Source organism: Dryobates pubescens, chromosome 28 (assembly GCF_014839835.1).
Source record: "Dryobates pubescens isolate bDryPub1 chromosome 28, bDryPub1.pri, whole genome shotgun sequence".
NCBI classification, from domain to species: domain Eukaryota; kingdom Metazoa; phylum Chordata; class Aves; order Piciformes; family Picidae; genus Dryobates; species Dryobates pubescens.
Genome location: NC_071639.1, coordinates 835,460 through 858,569, shown reverse-complemented (window position 1 = coordinate 858,569; position 23,110 = coordinate 835,460). Strand labels below are relative to the sequence as shown.

Below are 23,110 nucleotides of genomic sequence, written 5' to 3'. Positions count from 1 at the left end.
TGTTTGGGGAGGTGGTGGTTGGGGTTTGGTTGGGTGGGGTTTTGTTGGTTGGGTTGGTTGGTTTGGTTGTTTGGTTGGTTTGGGTGGGTCGGTTCGTTGGTTGGGTTGGGTGGGTTGGTTGGGTGGGTTGGTTGGGTGGGTTGGGTGGGTTGGTTGGGTGGGTTGGGTTGGTTAGTTTGGTTGGTTGGGTTGGGTGGGTTGAGTTGGTTTGGTTGAGTTGGTTTGGTTGGGTTGGTTTGGTTGGGTTGGGTTGGTTAGTTTGGTTGGGTGGGTTGGTTGGTTGGGTTGTTTGGTTGGGTGGGTTGGGTTGGTTAGTTTAGTTGGGTGGGTTGGTTGGTTGGGTTGGTTGGGTGGGTTGGGTTGGTTGAGTTGGGTGGGTGGGTTGTTTGGGTGGGTTGGGTTGGGTGGGTGGGTTGGTTGGGTTGTTTGGTTGGGTGGGTTGGGTTGGTTGAGTTGGGTGGGTGGGTTGGTTGGGTTGTTTGGTTGGGTGGGTTGGGTTGGGTGGGTGGGTTGGTTGGGTTGTTTGGTTGGGTGGGTTGGGTTGGGTGGGTGGGTTGGTTGGGTTGTTTGGTTGGGTGGGTTGGGTTGGTTGGGTTGTTTGGTTGGGTGGGTTGGGTTGGGTGGGTTGGTTGTTTGGGTGGGTTGGGTTGGTTGTTTGGGTTGTTTGGGTTGTTTGGATTGGTTGGGTGGGTTGGTTGGGTTGGTTAGTTTGGGTGGGTTGGTTGGGTTGGGTAGTTTGGTTGGTTGGTTGGGTTGGTTGGGTTGGTTGGTTGGGTTGGGTTGGTTGTTTGGGTTGGTTGGTTGGGTTGGTTGGGTTGGGTTGGTTGGTTGGGTTGGTTAGTTGGGTTGTTTGGGTTGGGTTGGTTGTTTGGGTTGGTTAGTTGGGTTGTTTGGGTTGTTTGGGTTGGTTGGTTTTTGATCTGTGTTTTTTTTCTTGTTTGGGGTTTTTTGGGGGGTGGTTTGTGGGGTTGGTTTGGGTTTTGGGGGGGGGGTTGTTTGCTTTGGGGTTTTGTTGTTGGTTTTAGTTGGTTTGGGGTTGTTGTGGTGTTTGTTTGCTGTGGGGTTTCTTCTGCTGCTTTTGTTCTTTTGTTGGAGTTGAGGCTTTTTGCTCTTTGTGTTTGTTTTCTTCATGCCTTCAGCTGCAGCACTGCTCACAAATGCACAGCAGTGTGGGGCCCAGGAAAGCCTGGAGCCAAGAGCTGTGCAGAGCCTGTGCAGGCTGCACATGGCAAGAGCCTTGAGCAGGGCAGGTGCTGCGCAGGCTGCAGGCTGCATCCCTGCTTAGCAGCACAGGTGTGACTGCTGAGCCCATCCTCAGTGGCTGTGAGGAATGTGCAGCCACAGGGCAGGCAGCTGAGAGTGGCAGGGAGAGGCAAGAAGCAGGTTTCAGAGGGCAGTAGGAATGCTGTGAGTATCTTGTTCTCCTAGTCCCTCCTGTTAGTGTGCTCTGGATGTGCTTCCTGCCAGGACTTTGGGGCTTGCTGCAAGTGGTGTCCCCCAGGGATCAGTTCTGGGCCCCATCCTCTTCAACTGATGATCTGGAGGAGGGGATTGAGTCACTCATCAGCAAATTTGCTGATGACAGCAAGCTGGGGGCAGATACTGATCTGTTAGAGCATGGAAGGGCTCTGTAGAGGCATCTTGCCAGGCTGGACAGATGGGCAGAGGCCAACAGGATGGCATTCAACAAGTCCAAGTGCCAGGGGCTGCACTTTGGCCACAACAACCCCAGGCAGAGCTACAGGCTGGGGGCAGAGTGGCTGAGAGCTGTCAAACAGAAAGGGACCTGGGGGTGCTGATTGACAGCTGCCTAAACATGAGCCAGCAGTGTGCCCAGGGGGCCAAGAAGGCCAAGGGCATCCTGGCCTGCATCAGGAGCAGTGTGGCCAGCAGGAGCAGGGAAGTCCTTGTGCCCTGTGCTCAGCACTGCTTAGGCCACCCCTTGAGTCCTGTGTCCAGTTCTGGGCTCCTCAGCTCAAGAAGGACATTGAGAGACTTGAAGGTGTCCAGAGAAGGGCAAGGAGGCTGGGGAGGGGTCTGGAGCACAGCCCTGTGAGGAGAGGCTGAGGGAGCTGGGGTTGCTTAGCCTGCAGAAGAGGAGGCTCAGGGGAGACCTTCTTGCTCTCCGCAACTCCCTGCAGGGAGGTTGTAGCCAGGTGGGGGTTGGTCTCTTCTCCCAGGCAGCCAACAGCAGAACAAGAGGACACAGTCTCAAGCTGTGCCAGGGGAGGTTTAGGCTGGAGGGGAGGAGAAAATTCTTCCCAGCAAGAGAGATTGGCCACTGGGATGTGCTGCCCAGGGAGGTGGTGGAGTCCCCATCCCTGGAGGTGTTCAAGAGGGGATTGGATGTGGCACTTGGTGCCATGGTTTAGCCATGAGGTCTGTGGTGACAGCTTGGACTCAATGAGCTTTGAGGTCTCTTCCAACCTTGGTGACTCTGAGGTTGGAACCATATGGGGATTGGTCTCTTCTCTCAGGTGATAGAAGGAGAGGACCTGGCCTGGAATTGTGCCAGGGAAGGGTGAGGTTGGAGATGAGATAAAATGTCCTTGCTGGTGCTGGGTGAGAGGTTGGACTTGATGATCTCTGAGCTCTTTTCCAACCTGGTTGATTCCATGATTCTGTGATTCTGTAAGAGCAGCTCCTTGTGCTTTCTTGGCACACAGTGCTGCAGTGTAAATGTATTCAGCCTCCTTAGAAATGACTTCTGGTTTTGAATTGCTGTGGTTAACACTTTGCACTCCTGGTTCTGCCCTGCAGGTCATTTTGGCACTACAGAGAGTGGACAGCATTGTAGGGATGCTGATGGATGGCCTCAAGCAGCTGAACCTCCATAAATGCCTCAACATCATCTTGATATCAGACCATGGTGAGCTGGACTGTAGAAACTAGCAGAGTTTTGAAGGGCTGTTCTTAGAAAGTAGCCTTCTGGGGTTGTACCTGAATGTCTCTGGCAAGGAAAATGCAGAAGTGATAGCCAGAGGCTGCATCTTATGTTATCAGCATAGAGGAAGAGATAATCAGTGTAGGTGAGAATCAGACTGTTCTGTGGGGGGAGTGGGGACAAAGAAGGGGGTAACATAGGGAGGGACTAAATAACCCTGGAAACACAGAATGGTAGGGGATGGAAGGCACTTCTGGAGATCAACACCAACCCCTCCTGCTAAAGCAGCAGCACCCAGGGCAGGGCACACAGAACACATCCAGGTGGGGCTGGAAAGGCTCCAGAGCAGGAGACTCCACAACCTCTCTGGGCAGCCTGCTCCAGGGCTCAGCAGCCTCACACCAAAGAAGTTTCTCCTCAGGTTGAGGTGGAACCTCCTGGGTTCCAGTTTGTGTCCATTGCCTCTTGTCCTATCCCAGGACACCACTGCCCAGAGCCTGGCCCCTTCCTGCCCCCCACCCCTCAGATATTTGTAACCATTGCTCAGATCCCTCTCAGCCTTCTCTTCTCCAAGCTCAACAGCCCCAGGGCTCTCAGCCTCTCCTCCTCACACAGCTGTTCCAGGCCCTTCAGCATCCTCAGCTCTCATATTCTGTTCCTCATTGCTGCTGTGATCTCTAGCAGCTGAGGAACAGAATAAAAAGGGTGGGCTGTACAGACAAGGTTGGCTTTGTTCCTGCAGCTCCCCTGCACAGCAATGCTCTGCAGGTAGCTGAAGCAGTGCAACTAGAAGCTCTCAGTTGTGAATATCAAGCTTTGCTTTACTTCTGTGATAGCTTTTCTGTAGTGCTGCAATTATGTCTATAATCTCTGATCTCTTTCACCATGGGTTGTTTTTTTTCCCCTCATTCTTTTTCTACAAATTAAATAGAAGCTGGGGAGGGCTTTGGAGGGCATTGTATGGGGAGTGGCTGAGGGACCTGGGGGAGGTTAGTCTAGAGAAGAGGAGGCTGAGGGGAGACCTCATTGTTCTCTGCAGCTCCCTGAAAGTCCTTGTGCCCTGTGCTCTGCATTGGTTAGGCCACACCTTGAGTCCTGTGTCCAGTTCTGGGCTCCTCAGCTCAAGAAGGACATTGAGAGACTTGAAGGTGTCCAGAGAAGGGCAAGGAGGCTGGGGAGGGGTCTGGAGCACAGCCCTGTGAGGAGAGGCTGAGGGAGCTGGGGTTGCTTAGCCTGCAGAAGAGGAGGCTCAGGGGAGACCTTCTTGCTCTCTGCAACTCCCTGAAGGGAGGTTGTAGCCAGGTGGGGGTTGGGCTCTTCTCCCAGGCAGCCAGCAGCAGAACAAGAGGACACAGTCTCAAGCTGTGCCAGGGGAGGTTTAGGCTGGACGTTAGGAAGAAGTTCTTCCCAGAGAGAGTGATTGCCCATTGGAATGTGCTGCCCAGGGAGGTGGTGGAGTCCCCATCCCTGGAGGTGTTCAAGAGGGGATTGGATGTGGCACTTGGAGCCATGGTTTAGTCATGGGGTCTGTGGTGACAGCTTGGACTCGATGAGCTTTGAGGTCTCTTCCAACCTTGGTGACTCTGTGGTACTGTGAGGTTGGAACCATGTGGGGATTGGTCTCTTCTGTCAGGTGATAGAAGGAGAGGACCTGGCCTGGAATTGTGCCAGGGGAGGCTGAGGTTGAAGATGAGATAAAATGTCCTTGCTGCAGGAGTGGTCAGGGATTGGCAGAGGCTGCCCAGGGTGGTGGTGGAGTCCTCATCCCTGGAGGTGTTCCAGCAAGGTGTGGCCATGGCACCTGGGGAGATGGTTTTGTGTCCATGGTGGGGTTGGGTTGCTGGCTGGGCTGGATGATCTTTCAAAGGTCTTTTCCAACCTTAATGATCCTATGATTCCATAAGCACACTTGCCTGCAGCACAGAGCTGCATTGCAGAACTCCTTGTCCTTAGCCAAATAGCCAGAGAGGTTTAAACTGTATTGGCAGATGAATGGAGCCTAAACCTGTCAGGAATGACCAAAAAGTAGGAGTTCAAGTGCAGGAAGCAGCTCAGAGCCTCTTTGACTTCTGGAAGCTGATTAGGAAGGAGCAGTGGGAGGAAGGTCAGTCCATAGCTGCTGTGTTTGTTGGCTATTTCTGTAGAGATGTGGCTGAACACTGCTGGGTAGATAGTCACAGATTGCACTGGGTTGGAAGGGAGCCTCCAAGGTCATCTTGTCCAAGCCCCTGCAGGCAGCAGGGACATCTCCACCTAGAGCAGGCTGCCCAGGGACACATTGAGTCTGATCCTGAATGTCTCCAGGGATGGAGCCTCCACCACCTCCCTGGGCAGCCTGTGCCAGTGTCTCCCCAGCCTCCCTGTGCAGAACTTCCTCCTGGTGTCCAACCTAACTCTGCCCTGCTCCAGTTTCAAACCATCACCTCTCCTCCTATCCCCACAGCCCCTTCTGATCCCCAGCTTGCCTGCAGCTCTCCTGCAGGCAAGGCTGCTCTGAGGTCTCCCTGGAGCCTTCTCTTCTCCAGGCTGAACAGCCCCAGCTCTCCCAGCCTGTCCGCACAGGGATGTTCTGCAGCCCTCTGATCATCTTTGTGGCCTCCTCTTGATGTGCTCCAGCAGGTCCAAATCCTTCTTGTTTTGGGGGCCACTCCATCATGACTCTTCTCAGCCACAGAGGATTCTTTCCCTTCAGAGAGGAAGCAGATCTGTTCCCTCAGTGGCTGTTGTGTGGATCTGGGGAACGGTTTTGTTTCTCCATTTGTGGTCTCCTTGGACCACACATCTTGAGGCTGCTGATAAACAGCCCTGAGCAATTACATATCTGACTTCCAGCCCTTAAGTTCCATGTCTCCTCCTCGAGGCTACTGTACACTGGCATTCCCACCTTAAAATCCAATGTGTTTGCTTGGCAGGGATGGAGGCAGGGAGCTGCAGGAGAACAGCCTATCTGGAGAGCTACCTGGATGATGTTGAAGACTTCCTAGTGGTGCCTGGGCCTGCAGCTCGCCTGAGGCCTAACAATGTTCCAGATGAGTATTTCTCTTGTATGTAATTGCTAAACTAATTCTTGTTACTCACTTCTGTGGCTTGGTACTTTCTGAATGCAGAATGCACAGAATCCGTTGGCAAACCTGGGTGGAGGTCATGTAGGGACAACCTGGGTGCTGCAGAGGGACTGTGTGCTGCAGAGGGACTGTGTGCAGAGGGTGAGGGGCAATGGTTTGAAACGAGAGAAGAGCAGATGAGGAACAAGTTCTGCACCAGGAGGCTGCTGGAACACTGCAACAGGTTGCCCAGGGAGGTGATTTAGGCTCCATCCCTGGGGAGTACAAGGTGAAGCTCAGCAGGGCTCTGGGCAGCCTGACCCAGTGGAGGATGTCCCTGCTGAGTGCAGGGGGCTGGGCTGGATGAGCTTTGGAGCTCCCTTCCAACCCAAACCATTCCATGATTCTGTGATGATGAGGAGGAAGTACTAGGGAGTGCACCCTTGCTTTTAAAGGCCATTTGACTTGCCAGGTCTGAAGGTGTCTGTCAGTCCTACAGACTGCCTCTGCAGGCTGCCTCAGAGTGCCCAGCTGCAAATGCTCTTGCCTTGCCAGTGGTCTTCCTTTGAATCACATCTTTGGTGCTCAGGACACACCAAAGAGTTTCCCTTCTCATTTCTTGATTTCCCCTCATTTCTTGATTGACCAGCTTATAACTGGGGTCTGTTTCTACCCGAGAGCTTGGTGCCATCCTTCAGCTATTATTGCATGAGGGTTACAAGGCATTTCCCACTGACTGCAAAACTGCCTGCCAGCAGTGGAGTGAGCTGCAAACAAAGATAGAGGAGAGAATAAACCTGAGGAGAAATTGCTGCTCACAGATGTTACCCTTTGATTGTGCAGACTCATTTTAGGTGAATGTTTAGGGCCTGCAATTTTGGCTACTTTTTAATGCTGTGTAGAAGTTTCCTTTATGTTTCATAGTTGAGGTTTTTTTCTGTCTAGCTTATTGTTTTCTCTGCCCTTTAAAACTCACAAGCCTCAGCCCCAGTGACGTTAAGTCCTGTTTACCTCATTGCTTGATGCTATTCTAAGCTGTTTTAAATGTTTCCTTGGGGAGGGTGGGAGACAAATGCAGCTCCAGGTTCTCCCTGAGGGAGAGGAGCAGCAGAGTGTCTGCTGCCTGTCTCCATGAAGCAGCACAGCTGCCTTTGCACACTGCCTGCATCCATGCAGGAATCAGGAATGCTCCCATGGCCAGGGCAGCACTTCTGCACTTGAGTCAGGCACTGGGTCTGAGCCCTGGGACAGTGACTGTGCAGAGCAATCAGCCTGGCCCCTGCAGAATGTCAAAGCCAGTGAGGTCATGGTTCCTTTTGGCTTCAGTCTCAGCAGCTGAAGCTTAGCCAGCTTGCACTTGGCTCTCTTTCTGAGGAGCCTTGCCAGGCAGAGCTCTGTCCTGAGAGTTGTCTTTGTTTCTTTGTCCTCAGAAGTATATTAGGAAGCAGGAAGAATGCAGCATCTAGTTGCCTCTGGTGTGAAAACTTAACTTCCTGGGTTATTTTTGGAACTGGAGCTAAACTCTGAAGCTGTAAAGAAGCAAGCAAGGGGAGGAGAGGCTGTGAACTCCAATCTCTAAAAGCACAGCTGAATTGGTTTGCTCCTCGTGGCTTTAATCCTGGAAAAACAGCTGCTTATGTCTAGGGTGTGTTTGAAACTCAGCTGGCTACTTGCTGTGTTGGGAGGACCTTCATGTGACATTGTTTCTCTTTAACATAGGTGACTAATTCTTACATGTGATTCTTCCAGTTAATTATGAAGGCATTGTCAGGAACCTCACAGTAAGTGTCACCTTATCTGCTCTTCACCTTCATTCCTACTGACATGCAGAGGTGGTGTGGAGAGGCAGCTCTTCACTGGGGTAATGGCACGGCTCTGGACTTGGAGTCAGTGCTTTTCCTTGGGCTGTGCAGTCAGCAGCAACAAAAGCAGCTCCAGACAGGAGGAGGGAAGGTCAGAGCTGAGGAAGGTGTAACCTGGCTGGCTGTGGTTGTGCATTAACAGCACCACAGATCACAGGAGTTGGAAGGGAAAGATTTGAGTCCACCCTGGCTGCCAGAGCAAGAGCACAGAATGCATCCAGACAGGGCTGGGAAGGCTCCAGAGAAGGAGACTCCACAGCCTCTCTGGGCAGCCTGCCCCAGGGCTCTGGGACCCTCACAGGGAAGGAGTTCCTCCTTGTGTTGAGGTGGAACCTCCTGTGCTGCAGTTTCCATCCGTTGCCCCTTGTCCTAGCCAGGGGGTTGTGTTCATTTCACTATCAGCTTGCTCTTCAAGCTGCTGAACCTGTGTACCTGCATTGTCCTGCCTGGGGACAAGGGCACTGGAAAGCCCAGCTCCATTTCCTGGGCAAGCATAAGATCTTCCTCATGCCTTTTTGAACTGCTTTGAGAGAGGGTGTTGGGCTTTGTTGTTGTTAGAGGAGAGCAACCAGCCTGGGGAAGGGACTGGAGGGAGAGTCTGATGAGGAGAGGCTGAGGGAGCTGGGGGTGTTCAGTCTGGAGGAGAGGAGACTCAGGGGGGACCTTATCACTCTCTATAACTACCTGAAGGAAAGCTGCTCCCAGGCAGCTTGTGACAGGAGAAGAGGGCATGGCCTGAAGCTGTGCCAGGGCAGGTTTAGGTTGGATGTGAGGAAGCAATTCCTCATGGAGAGGGCAATCAGACACTGGGATGTGCTGCCCAGGGAGGTGGTGGAGTCCCTGTCCCTGGAGGTGTTTAAGGCAAGACTGGATGTGGCACTCAGTGCCATGGCCTGGTCCTTGTGGTGGTGTTGGGTCACAGGCTGGGCTGGATGAGCTCAGAGCTCTGTTCCAGCCTCAACAATTCTGTGATTGTTTGCTTTGTACCTGGCCTCCATTCTCCTCCCTGCACCACAGTCTGTGCAGTCAGTGCTGTCAGTGAGAGCTGTGCTGGGTGCACAGATGGCATCACTGCTCAGGCAGCCCAGTGTCAGAGGGCTTCTTTCTCTGGCTGGGTCCTTTTAAAATCATTAATGGATATTGATTGGTGGGAAATGCATTTGCCTCTGAGTGACCAATCTCAAAACCTGAATGTCTGTTGCTTTCTGAGGGACAGAGCTATGGAGTTACTGCACTGGGCAGTCTGTTACCGCTGTGAAAGGTTCATGGTGTTCATGTGCAGCCTGAGCTAGTTGGAGCTGTCCCTGCTAAGTGCAGGGGGTTGGACAAGATGACCTTTGAGGGTCCCTTCCAACCCAGTGCACTCTGTGGGTCTCTGAGTCTGTGTCTCAGAGCAATTCTCTGTTAGTTCTGGGCAGTGCTGTTTGCTTCTGTGCAATTGCAAGTAAAGGTAAGGTCAATTATGTCATGACAAAGCAGTATTCTGCTAATACCTATGGAAAGCAAACCCAGGGAGGATTTGGTGTTCAGTAGCTCTGGATGTTTGTGTCCCAGCCTGTGTGACTCCAGACCACAGTCCCTCTGTCCTTGGTGGAAGTTGCTGCAGCCCCTTTGCAAATGATTGCTTGACTCAAGATGAGACCAGCAGCAGTCTGAGAGGTGCATTTCCTCTTCCACTCTCCCCACTGCAGTGCAGAGACCCAAAGCAGCCTTTCAAAGCCTACATGAAGCAGCTGCTGCCCAAGAGGTTCCACTATTCCCACAACGACCGCATTGAGCCCCTGCACTTCTACCTGGACTCCCAGTGGCAGCTTGCTAGGTAAGGCCAGGCTTTGGTGCTACGTAAGGCCAGGCTTTGGTGCTAGGTAGGTGCAGGCTATGGTGCTAGGTAAGGCCAGGCTTTGGTGCTAGGAAAGGCCAGGCTTTGGTGCTAGGTAGGTGCAGGCTTTGGTGCTAGGTAAGGCCAGGCTATGGTGCTAGGTAAGGCCAGGCTTTAGTGCTAGGTAGGTGCAGGCTATGGTGCTAGGTAGGTGCAGGCTTTGGTGCTAGGAAAAGCCAGGCTTTGGTGCTAGGTAGGTGCAGGCTTTGGTGCTAGGTAGGTGCAGGCTTTGGTGCTAGGTAAGGCCAGGCTTTGTTGCTAGGTAAGGCCAGGCTTTGGTGCTAGGTAGGTGCAGGCTTTGTTGCTAGGTAAGGCCAGGCTTTGGTGCTAGGTAGGTGCAGGCTTTGGTGCTAGGTAAGGCCAGGCTTTGGTGCTAGGTAGGTGCAGGCTTTGGTGCTAGGTAATGCCAGGCTTTGGTGCTAGCTAGGTGCAGGCTTTGGTGCTAGGTAATGCCAGGCTATGGTGCTAGGTAGGTGCAGGCTTTGGTGCTAGGTAAGGCCAGGCTTTGGTGCTAGGTAGGTGCAGGCTTTGGTGCTAGGTAAGGCCAGGCTTTGGTGCTAGGTAGGTGCAGGCTTTGGTGCTAGGTAATGCCAGGCTTTGGTGCTAGCTAGGTGCAGGCTTTGGTGCTAGGTAAGGCCAGGCTATGGTGCTAGGTAGGTGCAGGCTTTGGTGCTAGGTAATGCCAGGCTTTGGTGCTAGGTAGGTGCAGGCTTTGGTGCTAGGTAAGGCCAGGCTTTGGTGCTAGGTAGGTGCAGGCTATGGTGCTAGGTAAGGCCAGGCTTTGGTGCTAGGTAGGTGCAGGCTATGGTGCTAGGTAAGGCCAGGCTTTGGTGCTAGGTAGGTGCAGGCTATGGTGCTAGGTAAGGCCAGGCTTTGGTGCTAGGTAGGTGCAGGCTATGGTGCTAGGTAAGGCCAGGCTTTGGTGCTAGGTAGGTGCAGGCTATGGTGCTAGGTAGGTGCAGGCTATGGTGCTAGGTAAGGCCAGGCATTGGTGCTAGGTAATGCCAGGCTTTGTTCCTAGGTAGGTGCAGGATATGGTGCTAGGTAAGGCCAGGCTATGGTGCTAGGTAAGGCCAGGCATTGGTGCTAGGTAATGCCAGGCTTTGGTGCTAGGTAGGTGCAGGCTTTGGTGCTAGGTAGGTGCAGGCTATGGTGCTAGGTAAGGCCAGGAATTGGTGCTAGGTAATGCCAGGCTTTGGTGCTAGGTAGGTGCAGGCTTTGGTGCTAGGTAAGGCCAGGCTATGGTGCTAGGAAGGTGCAGGCTTTGGTGCTAGGTAAGGGGTCGGTGCCAGGCAGGTCCCGGGGTCGGTGCCAGGCAGGTCAGGGGTTGGTGCCAGGCAGGTCCGGGGATCAGTGCCAGGCAGGTCCGGGGTTCGGTGCCAGGCAGGTCCGGGGGTCAGTGCCAGGCAGGTCCTGGGGTCGGTGCCAGGCAGGTTTGGGGGTCAGTGCCAGGCAAGTCCGGGATTCGGTGCCAGGCAGGTCCGGGGGTCAGTACCAGGCAGGTTTGGGGGTCGGTGCCAGGCAGGTCCAGGGGTCGGTGCCAGGCAGGTTTGGGGGTCGGTGCCAGGCAGGTCCAGGGTCAGTGCCAGGCAGGTTTAGGGGTCGGTGCCAGGCAGGTCCGGGGTTGGTGCCAGGCAGGTCCGGGGTCAGTGCCAGGCAGGTTTGGGGGTTGGTGCCAGGCAGGTTTGGGGGTCGGTGCCAGGCAGGTCTGGGGTCAGTGCCAGGCAGGTTTGGGGGTCGGTGCCAGGCAGGTCCAGGGTCAGTGCCAGGCAGGTTTGGGGGTCGGTGCCAGGCAGGTCCAGGGTCGGTGCGAGGCAGGTTCAAGGGTCGGTGCCAGGCAGGTCCGGGGTCGGTGCCAGGCAGGTTCAAGGGTCGGTGCGAGGCAGGTCCGGGGTCGGTGCCAGGCAGGTCCAGGGTCGGTGCCAGGCAGGTTCAAGGGTCGGTGCCAGGCAGGTCCAGGGTCGGTGCCAGGCAGGTTCAAGGGTCGGTGCCAGGCAGGTCCAGGGTCGGTGCCAGGCAGGTTCAAGGGTCGGTGCCAGGCAGGTCCAGGGTCAGTGCCAGGCAGGTTCAAGGGTCGGTGCCAGGCAGGTCCAGGGTCGGTGCCAGGCAGGTTCAAGGGTCGGTGCCAGGCAGGTCCAGGGTCAGTGCCAGGCAGGTCTGGGGTCAGTGCCAGGCAGGTTTGGGGGTCGGTGCCAGGCAGGTCCGGGGTCAGTGCCAGGCAGGTTTGGGGGTCGGTGCCAGGCAGGTTCAAGGGTTGGTGCCAGGCAGGTCCGGGGGTCGGTGCCAGGCAGGTTCAAGGGTCGGTGCCAGGCAGGTTTGGGGGTCGGTGCCAGGCAGGTTTGGGGGTCGGTGCCAGGCAGGTTCAAGGGTCGGTGCCAGGCAGGTCCGGGGGCCGGTGCCAGGCAGGTTCAAGGGTCGGTGCCAGGCAGGTTTGGGGGTCGGTGCCAGGCAGGTTCAAGGGTCGGTGCGAGGCAGGTTCAAGGGTCGGTGCCAGGCAGGTCCAGGGTCAGTGCCAGGCAGGTCTGGGGTCGGTGCCAGGCAGGTTCAAGGGTCGGTGCCAGGCAGGTTCAAGGGTCGGTGCCAGGCAGGTTCGGGGGTCGGTGCCAGGCAGGTCCAGGGTCGGTGCCAGGCAGGTTCAAGGGTCGGTGCGAGGCAGGTCCGGGGGTCGGTGCCTGGCAGGTTCAAGGGTCGGTGCCAGGCAGGTTCAAGGGTTGGTGCCAGGCAGGTTCAAGGGTCGGTGCCAGGCAGGTCCAGGGTCGGTGCCAGGCAGGTTTGGGGGTCGGTGCCAGGCAGGTTTGGGGGTCGGTGCCAGGCAGGTCCGGGGTCAGTGCCAGGCAGGTCCGGGGTCGGTGCCAGGCAGGTTCAAGGGTCGGTGCCAGGCAGGTTCAAGGGTCGGTGCCAGGCAGGTCCGGGGGTCAGTGCCAGGCAGGTTTGGGGGTCGGTGCGAGGCAGGTTCAAGGGTCGGTGCGAGGCAGGTTCAAGGGTCGGTGCGAGGCAGGTTCAAGGGTCGGTGCCAGGCAGGTCCAGGGTCGGTGCCAGGCAGGTTCAAGGGTCGGTGCCAGGCAGGTTCAAGGGTCGGTGCGAGGCAGGTTCAAGGGTCGGTGCCAGGCAGGTCCAGGGTCGGTGCCAGGCAGGTTCAAGGGTCGGTGCCAGGCAGGTTTGGGGGTCAGTGCCAGGCAGGTCCGGGGTTGGTGCCAGGCAGGTCCAGGGTCGGTGCGAGGCAGGTTCAAGGGTCGGTGCCAGGCAGGTTCAAGGGTCGGTGCCAGGCAGGTCCAGGGTCGGTGCCAGGCAGGTTCAAGGGTCAGTGCCAGGCAGGTTCAAGGGTCGGTGCGAGGCAGGTTCAAGGGTCGGTGCCAGGCAGGTCCAGGGTCGGTGCCAGGCAGGTTCAAGTGTCAGTGCCAGGCAGGTCCAGGGTCAGTGCAGGCAGATTTGGGGGTCGGTGCCAGGCAGGTCCAGGGTCGGTGCCAGGCAGGTTCAAGGGTCGGTGCCAGGCAGGTTCAAGGGTCGGTGCCAGGCAGGTCCAGGGTCGGTGCCAGGCAGGTTTGGGGGTCAGTGCCAGGCAGGTCCGGGGTTGGTGCCAGGCAGGTCCAGGGTCGGTGCGAGGCAGGTTCAAGGGTCGGTGCCAGGCAGGTTCAAGGGTCGGTGCCAGGCAGGTCCAGGGTCGGTGCCAGGCAGGTTCAAGGGTCAGTGCCAGGCAGGTTCAAGGGTCGGTGCGAGGCAGGTTCAAGGGTCGGTGCCAGGCAGGTCCAGGGTCGGTGCCAGGCAGGTTCAAGTGTCAGTGCCAGGCAGGTCCAGGGTCAGTGCAGGCAGATTTGGGGGTCGGTGCCAGGCAGGTCCAGGGTCGGTGCCAGGCAGGTTCAAGGGTCGGTGCCAGGCAGGTTCAAGGGTCGGTGCCAGGCAGGTCCAGGGTCGGTGCCAGGCAGGTTTGGGGGTCAGTGCCAGGCAGGTCCGGGGTTGGTGCCAGGCAGGTCCAGGGTCGGTGCGAGGCAGGTTCAAGGGTCGGTGCCAGGCAGGTTCAAGGGTCGGTGCCAGGCAGGTCCAGGGTCGGTGCCAGGCAGGTTCAAGGGTCAGTGCCAGGCAGGTTCAAGGGTCGGTGCGAGGCAGGTTCAAGGGTCGGTGCCAGGCAGGTCCAGGGTCGGTGCCAGGCAGGTTCAAGTGTCAGTGCCAGGCAGGTCCAGGGTCAGTGCAGGCAGATTTGGGGGTCGGTGCCAGGCAGGTCCAGGGTCGGTGCCAGGCAGGTTCAAGGGTCGGTGCCAGGCAGGTCCAGGGTCGCTGCAGCTCTTGGAGCCTGCTGGTAGCGACTGTGCCAGCACAGGGCTGTGGCAGAGGCTTTTCTCTGCTGTCAGTGCCCTGAGGGTGCTCAGTCCCAAGCTGGCAGCTGTGGCACTGTGCTGAGCACGCAGGTGGTGGCAGGTTTGTGACACACGTGTCGGGCACTCAGGTGCCCTGTGCACACTGCCATGCTTGAGGGGTTTCCAAAGGGAGTCCTGGAAGGCTCTCAGCTGCATCAGCCTTGTGAGGGCGCTGCTGGCACAGGCTGAGCTTACTTGACTCTAAACGGCTCTGATGGGCTCTTGAGAGTCCTGACAGGACAAGAGTGGCAGAGGAATGAACAGTTGTAAAGACAGAGCTTAGAGTCTGCTGTTGCCTATGGACAAGCCCCTGGCAGTGTTGAACCATTTATCCACACAGTGGTCTGAGATGCTTTGGAACGTGTGCAGCAAGAGAAGTGTGGCCAGCAGGGCCAGGGAGGGGATTCTGCCCCTCTGCTCCACTCTGCTGAGACCACAGCTGCAGCTCTGGGGCCAGTGCTGGAGCCTCTGTGCCAGGAAGGCTCTGGAGGGGCTGGAAGGTGTCCAGAGAAGGGCCACGAGGAGGAGCAGAGGGCTGGAGCTGCTCTGCTGTGAGCACAGACTGAGGGAGTTGGGGTTGTGCAGGCTGAAGAGGAGAAGGCTCCCAGGAGACCTCATTGTGGCCTTGCAGGATCTGCAGGGGGCTCCAAGAAAGCTGGGGAGGGACTTTTGAGGGTGTCAGGGAGGGATAGGACTGGGGGGGATGGAGCAGAACTAGAAATGGGGAGATTGAGATTGGCTGTGAGGCAGAAGTTGTTCCCCAGGAGGGTGGTGAGAGCCTGGCACAGGCTGCCCAGGGAGGTGGTGGCAGCCTCCTGCCTGGAGGTGTTTGCAGCCAGGCTGGAGGTGGCTGTGAGCAACCTGCTGCAGTGTGAGGTGTCCCTGCCCATGGCAGGGGGTTGGAGCTGGCTGAGCCTTGAGCTCCCTTCCAGCCCTGACACCTCAATGGCTCTGTGGTTCTGTGTGTGCTGTACAAACTGTGCCTGGTTCACAGGAAGCCAGCTGAGATCAAGAGGTGCACAGGTGGATTCCATGGCTCAGACAATCGCCTCCCCAGCATGCAGGTGAGATGCAAGCTTCTGCTGGCTCTTGCTTTTAGCTCCTCCTCTTGTGCTTGCTCAGTGCTGAGAGGATTTTTTGTTTAAAACAGCATCTGTGCCACAATTCCATCCACAGCTGAGGAAATGAAGCAGTGCTGGCCTGCTGCTGTGACAGAGGGTAGCCAGCACAGGCTGGGGGCAGTTGTTGCAGGGGCTGGGCAGCACCCAGCCAGCCTTGCCCCAGAGACTGTGCTGTGCTGGTGAGAGGATGAAGTGGTGCCGAGCTGCTTTGTTGTGACATGAACAGCAGGAGGAGAGAACTAATCAAATCCTCAAACAGAGTAATTGTAGAGCTCCCAAGGATTCAGACTGGAAGGACACCTCCACCCCAAGGCTGTCAGCTGCACCATCAGACCACACTGCTTAAGGCTTTGTGTGGCTGAAAATGCTTTGAAAGTGCTGAGGGCAGAAGCTGCACAGCTTCTGACCAGGCTGCTCCACTGCCTGACTGTCCTGCTGCTGCAAATTGCTGTAGTTGTAGCCATGCAGAACCTTTCTGGTGTCACTTTCTGCCTCTGCCTCCTGCTGTGTAGTGCTGAGGAGCATGGCTCTACCTCCGTGATGGTGGTGCAGCTACTGGGGACTGCCCTTAGGCCTGCCTGGAGCAGTCTGTGTCTCCCTGCTGAGGAAGCTGTGTTGCCCTAAGGCCAAGGCCTTCAACCCTCAGCCACCTTGGGGGCACTCCTGAATCTCCAGGGGCTGTTTCTTGATTCCATCCTTCTGTTGGAGGTGCAGTAGCCAGCAGGAGAGGAGAGAGGGATCATCCCTCCCCTCAGCCTGCTGCCTGGGATGCTGCTGGCCTTCTTTGCTGCCAGGGCATGCCACTGGCTCATGTTTGGCCTCCTGTTCACTGTGCCACCCAGGCTCTGGCAAGCAGAGTTGCTCCCTAGGCAGTCAGTGCCCTGACCTGTAAGGCTGGTCCAGACTTTGTGTTCTGGGTGGCCTGGCTCCAGCCCTGCACATCTTTATCCCCAGCCATGAGGGCAGCCCTCAGGCTGCTCTGCTCCCAGCTCCAAGCCCCAGCTGCCTCAGCCTGGCCTCACAGGGAGATGTTCCACTGCCTGCAGCAGCTCTGTGCCTCTGGGCTGGACTCTCTCAAGCAGTTCCCTGAGGTCCTTCTTGAGCTGAGTGCCCCAGAACTGGACACAATATTCCAGCTGTGGCCTCAGCAGGGCAGAGCAGAGGGGCAGGAGAACCTCTCTGACCTACTGACCACAGCCCTTGTAATGCACCCCAGGAGGCCCTTGGCTTTCTTGGTCACCAGGACACACTGCTGGCTCAGGGGCATCCTTCTGTACACCAGGACCCTCAGGTCCCTCTCCTCTGCACTGCTCTCCAACAGCTCAGTCCCCAACCCATCCTGCTCCATGTTCTTCCCCAGGTACAAGACTCTACCTTTGCCCTTGTTGGATTTCATTCCATTTCTCCCCAGCCTGTCCAGGTCAGGCAGGATGGCAGCACAGCCTGAGGGGTGTCACCACTGCTCCCAGTTTGGTGCCACCAGCATTCATAGCATCCCTGAATGATCTTCAGAGAGATGCAGTTTATCCTCTGGTGGCTCACCTTACAGCAACACCAATTTCATGCCCTGTGATTGCCTCCCACAACAGAAAGCTGGCAGCATGCTCTTGCCTCATTTGGTTCCACTCAGGCTTGTTGAGGCAATTATTAGCCTGCAGGTTTGAGTACCAGGAGCTGCAGGGTGGCAGCTCAGCAGCAGTCAGTTTCCAGCCTCTTTTTGCCAGGCAGCTGTGAGATGTGAGACCATAGCAGGGCTTGCAAAGAGCTCTCAGACCTTACCCAGGAAGGTACTACAGGGTGCAGAGCACCCATCCCTCACTCAGTGCCTGGCTGCTCCAGAGGGATGCAGTCTGTTTCACTCACTCAAACCCCAGCTGGATATCTCAGGGCAAATGCAAGGCCAGGCAGGCAGCAGCTGCAGGGTTTGCTGCCCTTGCCTCCTGCAGCAGAGGCTGCTCTCTGCTGGAGCAAACTTTGGGTGGCTGCAGCCCCAAGGAGGTTGGGGAACTGAACCAGAAGGAAAAGAGCCAGAGGGAGGGCAAAGCTGTGTGAGCTGGCTGCACTCTGGGCTCAGGTTCACTCACACCATAGCTCCTGCCAGTGCAGCTCAGGAAGTGGTGCAAGGAGCAGAAGGAGGAGCTGCAGGGCAGGCACAGCAGCCCCTGCTGGAACCCTCCTGCCAGCAGGGCAGGCACAGCCCTGAGCTCAGAGCTGCCCAGCTGCTGCCAGGGGTTATTTTGGCTCAGCATTTGCACTAAGGCTCTTCAAACACTGAAGAGAAGGAGCTCAGCTCCTTCACCAGCAGAGGAGACAGCCTTGCAAAGGCAGCAGTGGGTTCTGGAGCTCTCTCAGCACTTCACCCCAGCTATTTTCAGACATTGCCTTTTTGCCCCCTCTTGCTTCAGACCATGTTGGCAAAATTCAGTTCTTGGCAGAGAAAGCCCTCTCTGTATGTGTGTGTGTGTGTGTGTCTGAAGCTATCTCCCATTTCAGTGGTCTAAGCCAGAGTCCCACTGAGCTTGTCTCTGTAAACCCTAGGCTATCTTCATTGGCTTTGGACCAGGGTTCAAGTCTCGTACTCAGGTGGAGCCATTTGAGAACATTGAAGTGTACAATTTAATGTGTGGTGAGTAGCCCTGCTGGGGGCAGCCTGGGGGCAGTCAGGGGGCTTCTGGGCATTGGAAGGCCTCTCATAACAGATGGTTAAGTGTCCTTAGCAAGTCCTCAGGGCTTGCTGTTGGTTTTAACAGGTAAAGAGTTTGTGTTTCTGAGTGAGCTCCAGCAGCTGCACAGCTGATGGCTGCTGAGAGGCTGACACTTGAGCTGCCCAGAGCAGGGCAGCCAGGCTGGAGAAGGGCCTGGAGCCCCTGGGCTAGAGGAGGGCTGAGGGAGCTGGGGGGGTTGAGCCTGGAGAAGAGGAGGCTGAGGGAGACCTCACTGCTCTCTGCAGCTCCCTGCAGGGAGGTTGCAGTGAGGAAGGGACAGCCTCTGCTCCTTGGTGCCAAGGGCCAGGAGCAGAGGCAATGGCTCCAAGCTGCCCCAGGAGAGGCTGAGGCTGGATGTGAGGAACTATTTCTGCCCTGGAAGGGCTCTCAGACATTGGGAGAGGCTGCCCAGGGCAGTGCTGGAGTCCCCATCCCTGGGGGTGTTCCAGCAGCATGGAGCTGGTGCTTAGGGACCTGGTTTGGTGCTGAGCCTGCAGTGCTGGGGGGAGGGCTGGGCTGGGGGAGCTGGGAGGGCCCTGCCAGCTGGATGCATTCTGTGACTCTGGGATCCTGTTACTATCACTTGAATTCTTTCACAGATCTGCTTGATTTGAAACCAGCCCCAAACAATGGAACCCATGGACGCCTGAACCATCTGCTGAGGGATCCTGTGTACATCCCCCACCACCCCAAGGAGAGAAGCCACCCTTCTGAGTGCCCTGTGGTGGGACACAGAGCCTTCTCAGTCAGCCCTGGCTGCTCCTGCAGGGCCAGGGTGAGTGCTGCAGTGGCTGCAGCTGTGGCAGCAGGCTGCTGTGCTGGATTCTCCTGTGTTTACCTTGCAGTCTCCTGCTTTTGCTTGCACAGTCTTGCCTTGAGGCCAGGGGGTTCCAGCCCTGCTTATGTAAAGTCACACTCAGCTCTGAAGAGCCAGCACAGAAGCAAGCTCTGATGCAGCAAGCAGTCAGCTGCTGCTTGCTTCACTTGGCTCAGGGGCAGTTCCCCTCCTGTGTTTGGGGCTGTGGCCTCCGAGGCTGTGGATCTGCTTGTGGCAAACCCAATTTGCTTCTGCAAAGTCTCCACAGCCTGTGTCCAGGGCTTGCCAGAGGTCTGTGTAGGGGTAACTCACAGGGCAGGGTGACTCAGTGCTTGATGGAGTAGGAGTGGCTCACAACACACTTTGCAGCAGTCCTGCTAGCACCTGGGTCTCTGCTTTGTGCTGCAGGGGTTGCCAGTGCAGGATTTCCCTCAGCGTTTGGATCTCAGCCAGGCAGAAGGTAAGAGCTGGGCACTGCCCCAGCTGGGACAGGGCTCAGGGCTGGGGGGTGCAGCAAAACTAGAAGTGGGGAGATTGAGATTGGCTGTCAGGAAGTTGTTCTTCCCCAGGAGGGTGGTGAGAGCCTGGCACAGGTTGCCCAGGGAGGTGGTGGCAGCCTCCTGCCTGGAGGTGTTTGCAGCCAGGCTGGAGGTGGCTGTGAGCAACCTGCTGCAGTGTGAGGTGTCCCTGCCCATGGCAGGGGGCTGGGACTGGCTGAGCCTTGAGCTCCCTTCCAACCCTGGCAGTTCTGTGGTTCAGATATAAAAGTTGTTCACAATACAGAATGCTTAATGCCTCAGCTGCTGAGCAGCTCTCAAGTAAATGAGGTAAAAATGCTTTCAAATGCTTCCTGGTCTCTAGCTCTGCAGGTTAGCAGCAGAGTCCTGCTGAGCCATTTGCTCTCAGGTGGAAATGTGTCCTTACAGCTGGGGAGCAGCAAGAAGAGTGTGGTCAGAGGGCAAGGAAGGTTCTCCTCTCTCCCCTGCTGTGCCCTGGTGAAGCCACATCTGGAGGATTGAGTCAGTTCTGGGCTCCCCAGTTCAAGAGGGACAGAGAGACCAGGAGAGGCTGTGAGGATGTTGAAGGGCCTGGAACATCTGTGTGAGGAGGGAAGGCTGAGAGCCCTGGGGCTGTTGAGCCTGGAGAAGAGAAGGCTGAGAGGGATCTGATCAATGGTTACAAATACCTGAGGGGTGGGGGGCAGGAAGGGGCCAGGCTCTGGGCAGTGGTGTCCTGGGATAGGACAAGAGGCAATGGACACAAACTGGAACCCAGGAGGTTCCACCTCAGCATGAAGAGAAACTTCTTTGGTGTGAGGCTGCTGAGCCCTGGAGCAGGCTGCCCAGAGAGGTTGTGGAGTCTCCTGCTCTGGAGCCTTTCCAGCCCCACCTGGATGTGTTCTGTGTGCCCTGCCCTGGGTGCCCTGCTCTGGCAGGGGGTTCGACTCAATCTCCAGAGGCCCCTTCCAACCCCTACCATTGTGTGATTCAGTGGGGATAAAGGGAACTCTTGTGGTGAGGTCACTGAGACCTCTCAGACTGCTTGGCAGTGGGAAACTGAGGCTGCTGTAGAGGTAGAGCAGTGGAGGCTGCTGTGCACAGCAGGGACAGCACTCAGTGCCTGCAGGGGAAGTGCTGTGCACAGCACTGACAGCACTCAGTGCCTGCAGGGGAAGCTGCTGTGCACAGCAGGGACAGCACTCAGTGCCTGCAGGGGAAGTGCTGTGCACAGCAGGGACAGCACTCAGTGCCTGCAGGGGAAGCTGCTGTGCACAGCAGGGACAGCACTCAGTGCCTGCAGGGGAAGCTGCTGTGCACAGCAGGGACAGCACTCAGTGCCTGCAGGGGAAGCTGCTGTGCACAGCAGGGACAGCACTCTGTGCCCTGCAGGGGAAGGTGCTCTGCAGGGCCCTGACCCCAGCACTCTGTGCCCTGCAGGGGACGGTGCTCTGCAGGGCCCTGACCCCAGCACTCTGTGCCCTGCAGGGGAAGGTGCTCTGCAGGGCCCTGACCCCAGCACTCTGTGCCCTGCAGGGGAAGGTGCTCTGCAGGGCCCTGACCCCAGCACTCTGTGCCCTGCAGGGGAAGGTGCTCTGCAGGGTCCTGACCCCAGCACTCTGTGCCCTGCAGGGGAAGGTGCTCTGCAGGGCCCTGACCCCAGCACTCTTTCCCTCAGCTGAGAGTGCAGGGCAGCTGTCTGTGCCCTACGGCCGGCCCCGGGTGCTGCAGCCAGGGCTCAGCTACTGCCTGCTCCACCATCCCCGCTACCTGAGTGCCTACAGCCAGGACTACAGCATGGCTCTCTGGACTGCATACACCATCCACCAGCAGGTAAGCACAGGAGCACACCTCAGAAGCCACCATGCAAGGTAAACAGCTTGAATGTCAGCTATTCCTGAATGCATCTTGATCCTGACATCCTGAGCTGCAGCCAGAGCAGGGAGAGCAGCAGCACAGGGAGGGGATTCTGCCCCTCTCCTCTGCTCTCCTCTGCTCAGCCCCCACCTGCAGCACTGCCTCCAGCTCTGGGGCCCCAAGCACAGGAAGAACCTAGAGCTGCTGGAGAGGCTCCAGAGGAGGCCACCAAGATGCTCAGAGGCTGCAAAACCTCCCCTGTGGAGACAGGCTGGGAGAGCTGGGGCTGTGCAGTCTGGAGAAGAGAAGGCTCCAGGGAGACCTCAGAGCAGCCTCCCAGTACCTGAAGGGCTCCAGGAGAGCTGGGGAGGGACTTTGACAAGGGCTGGAAGGAGCAGGATGGCTTTGAGCTGGGAGAGAGCAGATTGAGACTGGATGTAGGGAAGAAATTCTTTCCAATGAGGCTGGTGAGACACTGGCACAGGCTGCCCAGGGAGGCTGTGGCTGTCCCCTGCCTGGAAGTGTTCAAGGCCAGGCTGGGTGAGGCCTTGAGCAAGCTGTGCTGGTGGGAGGTGTCCCTGCCCATGGCAGGGGAGTTATCAAGATGACCTTTGGGGTCCCTTCCCAGCCAAAGCATTCTGGGCTCATCTCCCAGGGGCTGGGTGTGAGCAGGTGAGAGAAACAGAAGAATTCAGTTTGAGCTTTTCTTCACTTTGCTGTGCCGCTGAGGATTGCCTTTGCCTCTGAGCTCTTTCTGCCAACTGCATCTTTCCCTCCAGAGGAGCAGACCCACCATGAAGTGAGGACTCCCCTGGCCTTGGTCTCAGAGCCCTGTGAGCCTGCAGGGCAGTGTAGCTGTGCTGTGGCAGCCTGCCCCTGCGGCCTGCTCTCCACAGGAGCTTCGAGGTCTTCAAGCAGAGTTTGAAATCTGGCAGGAGCCTTTTGTAGAAGCAGTTTCTGGGCTGCCTTGAGCTGGTCCTGTGCTGCTCCAGTCCTGCTCACAGGGCATCATCCTGTTGGGGGGTGAGGGCTTGGTGAAGATGAATCTGGTGTCTGCTGTTGTGAGCCCTGTGCTGAGATGCAGAGGCTGATGCACAGCACTGATCTCATGGATGGAAGTGGAGTTCTTGTCAAGTTGGACTTTCCCATTCAGACACAGCCTGCCCAGGGGGGTGGTGGAGTCCCCATGCCTGCAGGTGTTCCAGCAAGCTGTGGCCATGGCACTTGGGGCCAGGGTTTGGTGTCCATGGTTGGGTTGGGCTGCTGGCTGGGCTGGGTGATCCCAGAGGGCTTCTCCAGTGATTCTCTGGGTCCATGACCAAGTACACCTCCAGCAGCTTGTCTCTAATGAGCACTTCCAGCTTTCCTCTCTGAACACATTCTGAACTCAGCTGAGAAGCTGCAGCTCTGTTCACTTCATTTCCAGGTGATGTGAAGTGCATGGAGGCCTTGTTTTGCCCCGACAAGAGCGGGACAATTCCTGCCTCTGAGCTCAGTCCCTTCACTAAGTTAAAAGCCTCTGCAGCTCAGTATTTCGAGGGAGGGAAGCTCTGTAAGGCAGCTGTGCCCCCCGGCTGTGCCCCCTGGCTGTGCCCCCCAGCTGTGCCTGCATCTGTGCCCCCCGGCTGTGCCCGCGGCTGTGCCCCCCGGCTGTGCTCCATGGCTGTGCCCCCCAGCTGTACCCCACGGCTGTGCCTGCAGCTGTGCCCCCCGGCTGTGCCCCCTGGCTGTGCCCCGCAGCTGTGCCCCCCGGCTGTGCCCGCGGCTGTGCCCCCCGGCTGTGCTCCATGGCTGTGCCCCCCAGCTGTGCCTGCATCTGTGCCCCCCGGCTGTGCCCGCGGCTGTGCCCCTCAGCTGTGCTCCATGGCTGTGCCCTGCATCTGTGCCCCGCGGCTGTGCCTGCAGCTGTGCCCCGCGGCTGTGCCCCGCGGCTGTGCCTGCAGCTGTGCCCCCCGGCTGTGCCTGCAGCTGTGCCCCCCGGCTGTGCCCCCCGGCTGTGCCCCCCGGCTGTGCCCCGCAGCTGTGCCCCACGGCTGTGCCCGCGGCTGTGCCCCGCGGCTGTGCCCCCCGGCTGTGCCCCCCGGCTGTGCCC

The 23,110-nt window shown here is 57.4% G+C and overlaps 1 protein-coding gene across 1 annotated transcript in view; it reads left to right on the top strand.

Annotated features, from left to right (window-relative positions):
* The window catches only part of LOC104300083 (ectonucleotide pyrophosphatase/phosphodiesterase family member 1), a 94,997-nt gene that overhangs the window by 63,910 nt on the left and 7,977 nt on the right, over positions 1-23,110 (top strand). Inside the window, exons 12-20 of the mRNA XM_054174028.1 lie at positions 2,761-2,869; positions 5,797-5,928; positions 7,678-7,709; positions 9,482-9,609; positions 15,016-15,085; positions 17,681-17,768; positions 18,447-18,622; positions 19,073-19,124; positions 20,840-20,994. Of these exons, the coding sequence (XP_054030003.1) occupies positions 2,761-2,869; positions 5,797-5,928; positions 7,678-7,709; positions 9,482-9,609; positions 15,016-15,085; positions 17,681-17,768; positions 18,447-18,622; positions 19,073-19,124; positions 20,840-20,994 (942 nt within the window). The remainder of the gene's footprint in view (positions 1-2,760; positions 2,870-5,796; positions 5,929-7,677; positions 7,710-9,481; positions 9,610-15,015; positions 15,086-17,680; positions 17,769-18,446; positions 18,623-19,072; positions 19,125-20,839; positions 20,995-23,110) is intronic.